The 12,704-nt window shown below is 37.8% G+C and overlaps 1 protein-coding gene across 1 annotated transcript in view; it reads left to right on the top strand.

Moving 5' to 3' along the window:
• Positions 1-5,985: 5,985 nt before the first annotated feature.
• The window catches only part of clcn7 (chloride channel 7), a 44,905-nt gene continuing 38,186 nt past the window's right edge, over positions 5,986-12,704 (top strand). Inside the window, exons 1-2 of the mRNA XM_039774986.1 lie at positions 5,986-6,259; positions 11,194-11,265. Coding sequence (XP_039630920.1) covers positions 6,164-6,259; positions 11,194-11,265 — 168 coding nt within the window. The 5' untranslated portion in view covers positions 5,986-6,163. The remainder of the gene's footprint in view (positions 6,260-11,193; positions 11,266-12,704) is intronic.

The following is a 12,704-nucleotide window of genomic DNA, read 5'->3' as shown; positions in this document are numbered from 1 at the left end:
AAATGTAAACCAGTACAACTGAGTAGATTTGATCACATCTTACTCCCAGTACAAGCAACAACTTTCTTATTCAAGCCAGAAATTCTTATGTGTGTTTGAGGGTTTGTTGTCTTATATTTATCCATCCATCCATCCATTTTCTAACCCACTGAATCCAAACACAGGGTCACTGGGGTCTGCTGGAGCCAATCCCAGCCACCATAGGGCACAAGGCAGGAACCAATCCTGGGCAGGGTGCCAACCCACTGCAGGACACACACAAACACACCCACACACCAAGCGCCAATTTAGAAACGCCAATCCACCTAACCTGCATGTCTTTGGACTGTGGGAGGAAACCGGAGCGCCCGGGGAGAACATGCAAGCTCCATGCAGGGAGGACCCGGGAAGCAAACCCGGGTCTCCTAACTGCGAGGCAGCAGCGCTACCACTGCGCCACCATGCCGCCCATTTACTTATATTTATATATATATATATTGGAAGGGAGACTAGGGAGACGAGACGATCTTCTCGGAAGACAATTTGACGTCCTGCGAGAGACACTTTAATGTCACGTGAGACAAGGCAGTGAGACAACATTTAAAACAAGTTCACAGACATCTAACCTAGCAGTTGTTGGAATGCTTTTCCCAGACACGCTTCCTGTGCTCCTATCTCTTAAAACAATGACATGAAATAAGCAGAAGATGCAGCACGCCAGCAGCAGCAAGCCAGCAGATGATCTGACTGCTATTCCTTAGCATGCATTCAGCCAAACCCCCCCACCTAACTTCACAACGCGAGCGGCAGAGACGTGAAGTGGCAAAAGGACAGCTGCTGTACAGGCTTTTAAATGATCGACGTGCAGTGTGACAAGCAGAATACGCAGCTCACCAGCAGCAGCAACAAGCCACCAAATGATCCAACTGCTTCTCCTTAGCATGCATTGAGCCGCTACTCCCTTCACAACGCAAGCAGCGTTATACGTCCTGCAAGAAAGAAATTTAACCTTGCCCGGGGCCGGAAATAAAGAACAAGTACAGTATTGTTTTTCCAAATGTTTTATATATATATTCCTTGAGTTTTCGTAAAGTTTAACCTATTATATGACTCCTTTCATATCTATCTACCAATCCCTGCTGCTACACTCGAGGCATTGGGATCCACACACAGACCACATAGTAAGCATCCCCTGATAGCCTCACCAACAGCTCTTCCAGCAGAAACCAAGGTTTTTCTGATTGGTCCCCCATTCATGTACTGGCCAGGGCCAAACATGCTTAGCTTCATGTGGATTACCTATTCTGAAGAGTACGTGGTAAGGTTGGGAGGGAAACTTTATTAGCCAGAAAAAAAACCCACACAGACAAAGGAAGCACTTGCAACTCCAAAGAGAAAGAAATTCAAATACGGAATTGAAATCCAGGATGCTGCATCCATGATTCAGTGGCTCTAACCACTGTGCAACCATGGCACACTTGAACAACAGGAAAACTGTCACAAGCTTCCTGGTCCAAATAAATATTTTTTGGCTTTACATGATAGGGATAAAATAAGGAAACTAAGAGAGTGTTTATTATTATTGTATGGAAAAAATCAATTTGAAAACTCTTCATGAGTTATCCAAAAGGCGTAATGCTACCATATATCTTAATGGTTTATCAAAGCCAGTTTGCACTCAATTTTCACTTACACTGTGTTTGTTTTTTTTAAGAGTGGAGGTCGGAAATTTCAGCAGTCAAAAATGGCATAAGCTTTGAAATTAAAACTATTACTGAAAAGATAACTGCACTTCAAGACCAGTTGAACCATTTACAGAAAACAGCTGAAGGCAACAAAAATGAAATGCAAATGAACAACCTGATGGCATCAGTGGAGGCTGCCCTCATAAGCCAGTCTGTAGCCAGTAAAGATTGGGATATGAAAATTAATTCAGCAGAAAAAGGAGAGTGCCAGACCCAAGCATTAAAGCTTAATTCCCTTGGACAGCAACTTTCTGACCTGACACAGGTTGTGAATGGTCACACTGAACTTCTTGTGGAGTTGTACAACAGGCTTTCAGTACTGGAGGTTATTGAGCTAAGCAATCAACGTTCTGCTGAGCTTGAAGGGAGTGCAGACAAAGCCTAAACCCCATTTTATGATTAGTGAATGCAGCTGTACACAGAATAATGCAAACCAGTGACAGACATATTGGAAATACATAAATATATTAGAAGTTTGTATATTACATATTACTGTCATTGAATTACTGTACATATTACACTGACTAAAATTATATCTATTCTCATCCTGTCTCACTATATGGATAATTGACAGTAGATTTAATTGCAATTCATGTAACTTATACAGTGCCTTCAGAAAGTACTCAGACCCTTTCGCTTTTATCACATTGTGTTATGTTATGGCCTTGTGCTAAAATCATTTTAATTAATTTTTTCATTCATCAAAGAACCCTTAAATGACAAAGTGGAGACAGGATTTAGAAATTTTTTGCAAATTTATTTAAAAAAAAAAAATCTCATTGACACATGTTTTCAGACCCAGTACTTCTCTGCAGCCCTTTGGTAGTGATTAAAGCCTGGTGTCTTGGATATGGCATGACAAGCTTCACACACCTGGATTTAGGGATTTTCTACCATTCTTCTCTGCAGATCCTCTGAAGCTGTGTCAGGTTGGATGGAGCCTGTCAGGGGACAGCTATTTTGAGGTCTCCCCAGAGATGATCGATTAGGTTCTAGTCTGAATTCTGGCTGGGTCACTCAAGAACATTCATGACCCTGAGGCATTCCTGTGTTGTCTTTGCTTTGAGCCTAAGGTTATTGTCCTATAGGAAAGTAAACCTTTGGTGGAATATCCAGATTGCTCTAGAAAAGATTTTTATTATGAATATCTCTGTACATCTGTTCAGCTTTCTCTCAACCCTGTATTGTCTCCCAGTATTCCCTGCTGAAAAACAAACCCCCCAGCATGATGCTGACTCCAAGATGCTTCACCACTAGAATGAAACTGCACAGGGGATGAGCGGTTCCTGATCTTCTGTAGATGTGACATTGAGAATTGAGGACAAACAGTTCAATCCTGGTTTCATCAGATCAGAGAATCTTGTTTCTTATAGTCTGAAAGTACTTCAGGTGCCTTTTTTCAAACTTTAAGTGGGCTTGAATGTCTCCTTTGGCAACTCTGCCATAAAGTCCAGATTAGTGAAGTGTTTGTTGTCCTTCTAGAAGTTTCTTTTATCTCCACACAGGTTCTCTGGTGCTCAGAGTGATATTTGGGTACTTGGTCTCCTCTTTTACCAAGGTCCTTCTCCTATGATTATTCAGTTTGCTGGAGAACCAGCTCTAGGAAAAATCATGGTTGTTTGAAATTTCTTCCACTTAAGAATTATGGAGGCCACAGCGCTCTTGGCAACTTTCAATACTACGTATTTTTTTGTTGCCTTCCCCATATCTATGCCTCCACACAATTACATTGCTAAGCTCTACAGGCATTTCCTTTGAACTCATGGCATGGATTGGGCTCTAATACACATTATCAGTTGTGTGACATCATATAGCCAGGTGTGTGCCTTTCGTAATTATGTGCAGTTAATTGAAGTGATCACTGGTAGACCTCAAAACAAGGTGTAGAAACATCTCAATGACAATCGATAGAATGGGATGTACCTGAGCCAAATCTCAAGTGTCATAGCAAAGGGTCTGAATACTTGTATCAATGTAATATATCAGCTTTTTACATTTAATAAATTAGTACAATCCTGCTGTTTGATGAGAGACAAAATGAATTTAAATATTTTAGTATAAGGCTGCAACATAATAATATGTGAAAAAACTGTTATGGTTTGATTATTTTCTAAAGGCACTGTGTGTGTGTGTGTGTTTGTATATACACTACACTATATATATCTGCTCTATAAATATAAAATCCTAAGTCTTAAAGTGCAACGATTTTATGTGACGTTTTTATGTAACGTTTTTTGTCACGCTTTAAATCGGCCTTATTATTTTAAAACTTAAATATATTTGTTTGGTATCATTCTTATAAGAATTTATCGAACTTTAATGTGATGTTGTTAGATTTTCAGATTCTTATTCCGTTTTTAAATTATACACTAAAAAATATCAAGAACTCATGTCCCGAGAGACGAAACTTTACGCCAAGAGATTTAACCATGCCCGGGTCTGGAAATAAAAGACAAAGAGTAGGGCAGCTGCTGTACAGGCTTTTAAATGTTCGAAGTGCTATGTGAGATGCAGATCACGTGGCACGGCAGCAGCAGCAAGCCAGCAGCTGTTCAAGCAAAGAGGAGGTAAAAAAAAACTGTATTTGTTTCCATTGTATCACCGTTTAAGAGGGGAGTTTCGTAGGAGCGACAGCATCTCCTTTGGGGTGCATTCAGCCTCCCTCTTCACAACGCAAGTGGCAGAGGTGGTTGGAGGGGTTGGCGAGCGAAGCAAGCAGGAGGCAAACACTCTAGTATATAAAATATATATACATATGTATATAGTATACAGTTTATATATGTCTGTTCATAAACTTCACAAGCTTCATGCAAAAATCAAATCACTGAGAAAGTGTTATTGAAATATTAAAACGTTTGACAACAGAATTACCATGTGAACTTTTTTAATTATATGAAAAACAAAATGTGTGTAAGTGTGTGTGGGAATAGGTCTCAAACTAGCATCCTGTCTAGAGCTGGTTCCTGCCTCATGCCCAATACTTCTGAGATAATCCCCATGCAACCCTGAATTAAATGAGGAAGTTTTGAAAATGTGCCATATCACACATGTGTGCCAGATGGTCACCTTCCTGGCTCACCTAAGGTACGTGGTATCATCCTGGGATGAGAAGGGGGCGCAGTCGCTAACAGTCTTATCTAATTTTTTCCCTCTTAGGGCTGAGAAGCCACTCCTTGTGGGCAACAGAGGCAGATAAGCCCCACCCCTAATTTGGACCTGAGAGCCCAACTGCCAGGAATGACTCCAAACCCATAATTACCTAATAAGGCCAAAATAGGGTGATAAGATGTCATTGAGTGACCTTTTTGCTTGTACCATCAAAGTCCTGTTAAATTCATTTTTTTTTTGTTTTGTTTGAAATTAAACATTTTTTGCCCAGTTGACACCCAAACTGTTTTGGGACTTGCTCTGCGTTCTCAGTCAACCCCTACATATGTTATGGAAAACTGAAGATAGGCCCAGGAAGTAAGCTGCAATATATAATACACAGGTTGAACAAAAAACATAAAATTTTAATTTCCCATAGGGACAAATAAAGCATAATCTATATCTGTATATCTAGTTAATTGTGCTACGATTCAAAATATTAAGTTTAATGTTTTTTCCACAGTTATGAATCAAGTTTTGTCTTGTATGCATAAACATGGGATTTCTCTTCCATCCATTGTTACACACAGTACTTATACATTATTGTGTTATAGCAACCGAAAGCCTATCGCAGCAGCATGGGGTGCAACATAGGGACCAGCTCTGAGCATGATGCTAGTCCATCATAAGGTCTGCTCACTCAAATTCAGGCCACTTTAGCTAAATACATGGGAAGAAAGTGAAAGTTCAAAACAGGAAATCCCCTGGAGCATGGGGAGAACATGCAAACCCCACACAGAAAGTGTCTCAGCTAAAGTCAAGGTCCAAGCACTGTGATAAATGAATATAATCAGTTACTCTACTGTTCATCAAATGTTAAGATATTTTTAAGTAAGGTGACTGTTGTCAGAAAATGAATAGCCTGAATAAGAACTTCCTTTTTATGGTAGCTTTAGCTCTGCTTAGTTATGTAGATGTGCTTGATTTTACACACTTTATAAATTTGCTCTAACGTTTTCATTTTATCATTCCACAAAATGTTTTTACTTTGTTTTCAGTGTAGCCGAATAATCTTGTCTATGACATCATAAGGAGTTAGCGAACAAAAACCTTGCGCAACACTACGTTTCCCATAATCCTGCTCTTCGGGATACGCTACTGTGATTTTTGTCCTTCCGACATGCCGTATTTTCGCGTCACGGGATTCCTGAAGCTGAGAGTCTTTAAGTCATCGTGAAAAAAGAAGAGGAAAACACAGAAGTGGTTTGTTCGGCATTTGCCAATGACATAAGTTTGAAACAGTAACGGTGGCAGAGAAGGACGGAGGAACCGAGGTCCTACCTCTAGGTAACATGTCCAACATAATGAAGAAGGTGTCGTGGTCCAGTCGGGAAGATGACCACGGAGTCGCCGAGCGCACCCCGCTTTTGAACGGCACTAGCAGACAGGTAAGAATAGAAAGGGGAAGACTGGGTGAGCATGCAAAAAAACCGAATAGGTGTGAAAAAAAGGCTTCTCGTACGTCTACCGTGGTAAATGCAAAGTGGTGCGATTAAACATTTTTTAAAAATAATAAAAAAAAGCATATCCTGAAACCTATGCACAACTGAACATGGTAAAATGATCGAGATAGCATGGTACGTTGAGGACACCTAGAAATATACTCCTTTATCCCATTTGAGGTCGGGTTGGATCTTTGCTTAAATAAAGTTAAAAATAAAAACTGCCCTGAGCGAACTCGATAAAAGAGATCTAGTTGTCTTCTGACTTCTTTGAGCCTCAAGTGAGGTCGGAGGTCAGTAGTTTGAAACTATAGGACCCTGATTCATGTGTCCACGAATGAGGAATACTTAAATATCTGGAAGGATTTTTTAAATCAGATGATTGGTAAGGTTCCGGCATCTGATGACTAGCCCCTTTGTAAACTTGAATGTTTTTTAGAGGTCTTTCATTGTCAGGTGATTTATCAGTGTTCAGCACCATATGTGTAATGTGCTGCTTTACGAGCTTTTATTATTAAAATATTAATTTCACAGGGATATTTATCATGTTTATATCTCTGACATTTGGCATCTTTATCCGATTGGTATTTGTATTCGTAAAACATTTTAAAATTTTTAGCTCTTTGTTTTTTCGTAAGACCTCACCCAAATACTGGAAAGTTGTACTAATTGTTCTATCCCTCTTGACTCAGCAGGTAATTTATTATCTGCAGACAACCATCAATGAACTCTGCTTGTTTATATGCAATGTCCAACTTTAATTAAAATTTCACATAAATGTAAAGATAGAAGAAAGAAACCTTTCATTACTCTTTAATATCAGAGAGACCTTTATTTGCATTCTTATGAGGAACATTGCTTCAGAGACTGAGGCTGATATGGAAACTGTAAAAGGGAACTGCTACTTCACTTGTCGAAAAAATGGATTTTTGCTATTAGGTAACCAGGGTTAGTAGGTTCATCATTTGCCACCCAGTGCATTACGGCAACAGGAAGACAAACATTCTAGTGAGATTTTTTAAATGTGTAGTTTGTGAGACTATTTATATGTTCTTTTAGATATGGAAGTCATTCTCGCATATCAGAGAAGAATTAATATTCTGAGCAGACCAGGCCAAATTGTCTATCCGTCCGTCCGTCTGTGTGTGCATGTCCAATATTTGACTTGTTTTGCTTCTCGCTTGAAGAGTAGTTGATTATCCTAAATATGCAAAGTTCATACATATAAAATATTGAGTGGAGTTATTTGGAGTGCTATTATTTTGCACTCCAAACCTTTTTACAGGTGGAGGATGAAGGGTCATTTTGTAAGCCACACTTTTTAGAAATGGCTGCAGTTGGTGTACATTTTACATATTGAAAACATCCCCACTGAGTCCTTGGTGAGGTCTGAATCAACAGTATTGTGGTTTTGGTTTTTGTAGGCCATTGGGGGTGGTAAGTCTTTAGTGCTTACTGCAAAAACTGAGTGTTGAGACTAGGTATGAGATTTACACTAGACTTTAGTAAGCATGTAGGTGATGGTGAACTTAAGCAGTAAATTGATAAGTCAAATATTTCTCCTGTAAAAGTTTGTCTATGAGTAAAGGAAAAGGTATATGGAAGTCAATTAACACCTATCCAGTACTCTCAAAAACACTACCTGGCTAATGTCATACACAATGGCAGAATACACAATGCCATTTCTCAGAATCTGATTTGAAACTAAATTGACAAAGTTATTGATAATCTAAATTTATCTTTAATGTAGGGTGTGCAGTCCGTCTAGTGTTCACTAATAGAAATGAGAAGTTGACTCTATTAGAATTTGTGTGTCATACATTGGCTTATTAAAAACATAATTTTAATTTTCCAATGAAGGCTGACTCAGGCCTTGTCATTTGGAGAAAACTATGTGGTCCATTCACAGGTCCAAGGAAATGGAAAAAAGAGTAAGATGTTTTTACAAAAAAAAAGTATATCTTTTCACTTGTAGTTAAGCCATATCAATTTATATACCAGTCAAGATAAAGCCTTTGGAGCATTTTACACATATAAATAATATTTGTTGTATGTTTAACTGGATAGTTGGTTGCAACTTATGATGTTTAAAATGTGGGCTAATTATTTTATTTCATTTTGGTAGTGACCTAAGTGGCTTGTAATGAGAAATACAGAATACATATTTTATTAAAAAAAAATAGTTAAAGTTGCTGTTTGTTGGTGATCTTTCAAAGAATGTGGTCTTGTTTTCACTGTGTATCGCCCCTGACCCACAAATGCTTTATCGTAATCAAGAGTTCACAGAGGACCGATTGCTTTGATGCAATCTCGACTTCTTGGCTATCAAGAGGGAAGTGATGTGTAGTGGGATGCGATGGTGCAGTACCCCAGGGAGGTTAGCAATTGTGTGGTGCATTATAGAGGCTATAGTAATCTGTTATTTGGTTGGGGACCATTTTGGTAATGGTACTGAGAGCCGTAAGCTGGTATCAATGCTAAAGTCAAACTTTTAGTAGCAATCCAACACTAATTCAGAGGGACAGTGTTATATGGTGGCCGGTATAATTTTGCCACCATGCAGCCCTTGAACGCTGGTTTGATTTGTGCAGAGGGGAGTTAAGCCTGTTGTATGTTGTCAGTTTATCTGTTGAGAAAAGTAACTAAAGAGAGAAGTCCAAAGAATCCTTGTCATGATATTTTAGTACTTTTGATGTATTTTCTTTTTTTTTGAAATTGTACTTTTATAATATTTTAAACTTTTTTTTATAACTAATAAAATCTTGCAGTACTTTTGAAGCCATTTTAATATGTTTGGACTGATAGATTCCATATAGAGTAAGTGTTATCTCTGAATGTGGAGAATAAAATCAGCATTCACTATGAGTATCATGGTATAGCAAGTCTATGGCATAGTTAGTTGTCTAGCATTACATTTATGTTTATTTACCTAACAGACGCTTTTATCTAAAGCGATTTACAAAAGAGGTAAACAATTGAGTAACATTAGGCTGGGGCCTGTTTTTTCAGCACGTGTAATAGGACAGGTAACAAAAGTTGATTGGCGCAAGTGAAAAATTGTAATAAATCAAATATTTATGATCAATAAAGCAATTACACTTAAGTAGCCAAGAATATAAAATATTGCAGTGCAAAGTTTTTTATTTCTTTTCAATTAGACATATACACAAAACAGACGGGTCTTCGATTGCTTCTGGAATACATTGAGGGAGTCAGCACTATGGCTGGAGATGAGCAGCCCATTCCACCAATTCAAAACCACACACGAAAAGAGTATGGATTAAGACTTGATGCCATGTAAAGGTTGCATCATCAGATGCTATTCCCTGGCAGACATGAGTGGACGATAAGGAGCATAGCACTTCACCAGTGTCTCCATATACTTCGGTGCTGACCCATTGACTACTCTGTAGGGAAGCATCAGGGATTTGAGCTTGATGCATGCTGGTACAAGGAGCCAATGTAGCAACCTGAGGAGAGAAGTGGCATTTGCTCATCTCGGCTGGTTAAATACAAGATGGTCCAATACGTTCTGGATCATCTGCAGTTGCTTGATAGCACATGTGGGTACTCCTGCCAGAAGTGAGTTTTAGTAGTCCAGACGCAACAAGACCAAAGCCTGGACCAGATGTGTGCTGCATACTACAGAAAAGGTTTGATCTTGCGGATGTTGTACTGCACAAACCTTCATAAATGAGAAGCAGTAGGAATGTGGTTAGAAAAAGATAGCTGCTCATCAATCACCAGCCTAAGATGGCAAACTGACCTGGTGGGTGTTAGCGGTAGTGAGCTAAGCTGTACAGAGATGGGCAGTTAAACAGAATGGCTGGATAGGATCATAAGAAGCACGTTTTTTGCCAGGTTGAGCTGTAGGTGGTGGCCTTTCATCGAAGTTGAGATATCAGTAACACATGCAGAGACTCTAGCCGATACTGTATTGTCCTCCAGGGGGAATGAAAAGTACAGCTGTGTATCATCGGCATAGCACTGATAAGAGAACCCATTCGATTGGATGATGGAGCCCAACAAGGTTTTAAGGGGCGTTAAGAGTAGCATCAATTTTCTTTTATTCTTCTAGGGGTTAGCTTAGTACAGTAATTAAGCACAACATTTTCTTTTAGGAGTTTCTAGAAAAACAGCAGGCTATCTGAAGTCAAGCGGATTTATTATCATCCCATCCATTGACAGTATTGCAGCATACTTTGTTACCTATTACCTATTATAGAGTTTTGATTTCAGTAGTATTTTAGTGCATTCTACATTATAGCAAAACAGTTTAAATGTGATTTCCTTAAAATTTAGTTTTGTTTAATTCAACTTTAAATTATTTATTTTGAACTAGCCAAAGTACCCAGTTTTGCTCGTATAGATGATTGGAGAAACACTTTCTTTTCAAAATTCAGCATGACTAAACACAATCCATGATGAGACAAAAAGATGTACTCTTAGACAAACTCCACGATCCAGCGAGACAAGGAAACTGATATCTGTACTAGTTGAGAAGAAAATGCCATATATACCTGTGGTCTTTAAGATTTTGTTTTGACCAGTAGAAATGTTGTCCTCCATCAACTGTAGTGTAATCCCGCTTCCAAATGTGTGATGCAGGGATTACATTTCCTACTGGTTTTTGGGTTGCTTCTCTTACAGTATAACCCCTTTGCCTGATATGACACATAGCCTATGTTTCAAGTCGGACTAACTTGTAAGGCATGTGCAGAATTTTGTGAAAATTGGATCAACCATTTTTTTGCATGATTAGTGAACAGACAAACGCATGGCTTATGATTTTATTTCTATGGATAATTTCACTTTTATGTTCTGTTTTTATTTTATTATTTTAATTTTGTTTATTTATGTGTTTATGCATTTATTTTCAGTTTTCAAGTTCAGATATCTTCCGCATCGGAAGGCTGAGTACAGTTGATCTTGAAGATGATAAAGATGGCTCTGTAAGTATAGAGGCTTAGGTGTTTGGCAGTTCACTAGATTTTTAAGAACCCTTAGTTCTGTACAATTTATTTATTTATTTATTTTTTTAGTTTTGCAATTTCATTTTTAAATGTGTGTTTTATTTTACTGTTTATTGCAGAGTGTTTCATTAAATCCATAGTGGTTTTAATGTTACGTTTCCGTCAGTTTTTTAAACAGCCATTTATTTTCACTCTGCTGTTGTTTTGTGTTGCTGAGATAACTGAATAGTGTGCAGTTTTGATGCTTAGCATTTTTAAAAAACACCTTTGTAGTATATATTACTTACTGAGTAATGACAGACTGTGCTTTTCTGTTCATATTGATTATGCAATAAATATTATATATTCAAACTGTAACTTTATCATTTTTCATACTGAGGAACTTATGTTGTAATAGTATAAGAAGTTTAACACACAAGATTTGACCATCCAGGGCTCTACCTTAGTTAGTTATCTAATAGCTACATTTTCCCTATATCTCATCTAGTTAATTTTTAAAAGCTGTGAAAGTTCCCATTTCCATAAGATGACTTGGTTATTTGTTCCAGAGTTCCAAAACTTTTTACGTAAAGAAGTGCTTTCTGGCCTCCATCTTAAGTGAACTTTCCCTTGGTTTTTACTTCCGTCTTCAAGTATGTTGTTCACTATTGAATACAAAGACATGTGATAGATTAACTTTATCATACTACAACCACAACTCATTGCTGCATCATCTTCACATTATAAAGATTCGGTATTTCTCTGGCACTAAAATTTATTCGCAAAGCTCTAGGCTTGCTCTTTATCTTGGTCCAACAGTTTTATGTTGAGACTTAAACAGATTTTAACTCTTCCTTAGTTATGTCTTTTAAAAATGTTAAGTTTAAGAAATGTGACGTTCATTTAGTCAGACCAATAACATCGCCATTACTGCTGTTCTGCTGTCTGTCAAAGCTATGGAGACGCTACAAGTCTGTTTGGGGTGTGGTATAACTACATGAACTTTGAAAGTAATGTTAAAAAGCAGTTTTTAATGTAGTCTACTACCACATGTAATTGCTTTATGTTATCACTGTTATTTATGAATTGGACTCACTCTTAAATATTTAATAAAGAAATATGTAATAACTGAGACTTAGAAATAACAAAAAACTTTAAAATCAGTTAAACAAGAACCTGAATGCACCTGAATGTTACACCTTGCATACATTTTCTAACTTGTTACAACATAATCTGACATTTGATTTGCCATTTTAATACTACTATACATTGCCTGGTGGATGAGAATGTTATGTCAATGTAAATCCCTAAGTCCTTTTGAGGAATTGTTTTTTGAACATCTTTGTTCCCCATCTTGTATTTAAAATTAATGTTCATTATGCCTGCTTCTTGGACCTTTGCGTTTTACTACATCACATTGCATTTTCCAAGTGTTTGCC

The sequence above is a fragment of the Polypterus senegalus genome, chromosome 13, assembly GCF_016835505.1.
Source record: "Polypterus senegalus isolate Bchr_013 chromosome 13, ASM1683550v1, whole genome shotgun sequence".
Classification (NCBI taxonomy): domain Eukaryota; kingdom Metazoa; phylum Chordata; class Cladistia; order Polypteriformes; family Polypteridae; genus Polypterus; species Polypterus senegalus.
The sequence above is the reverse complement of the archived record's forward strand: the minus strand, read 5'-3'. Positions and strand labels throughout refer to the sequence as shown.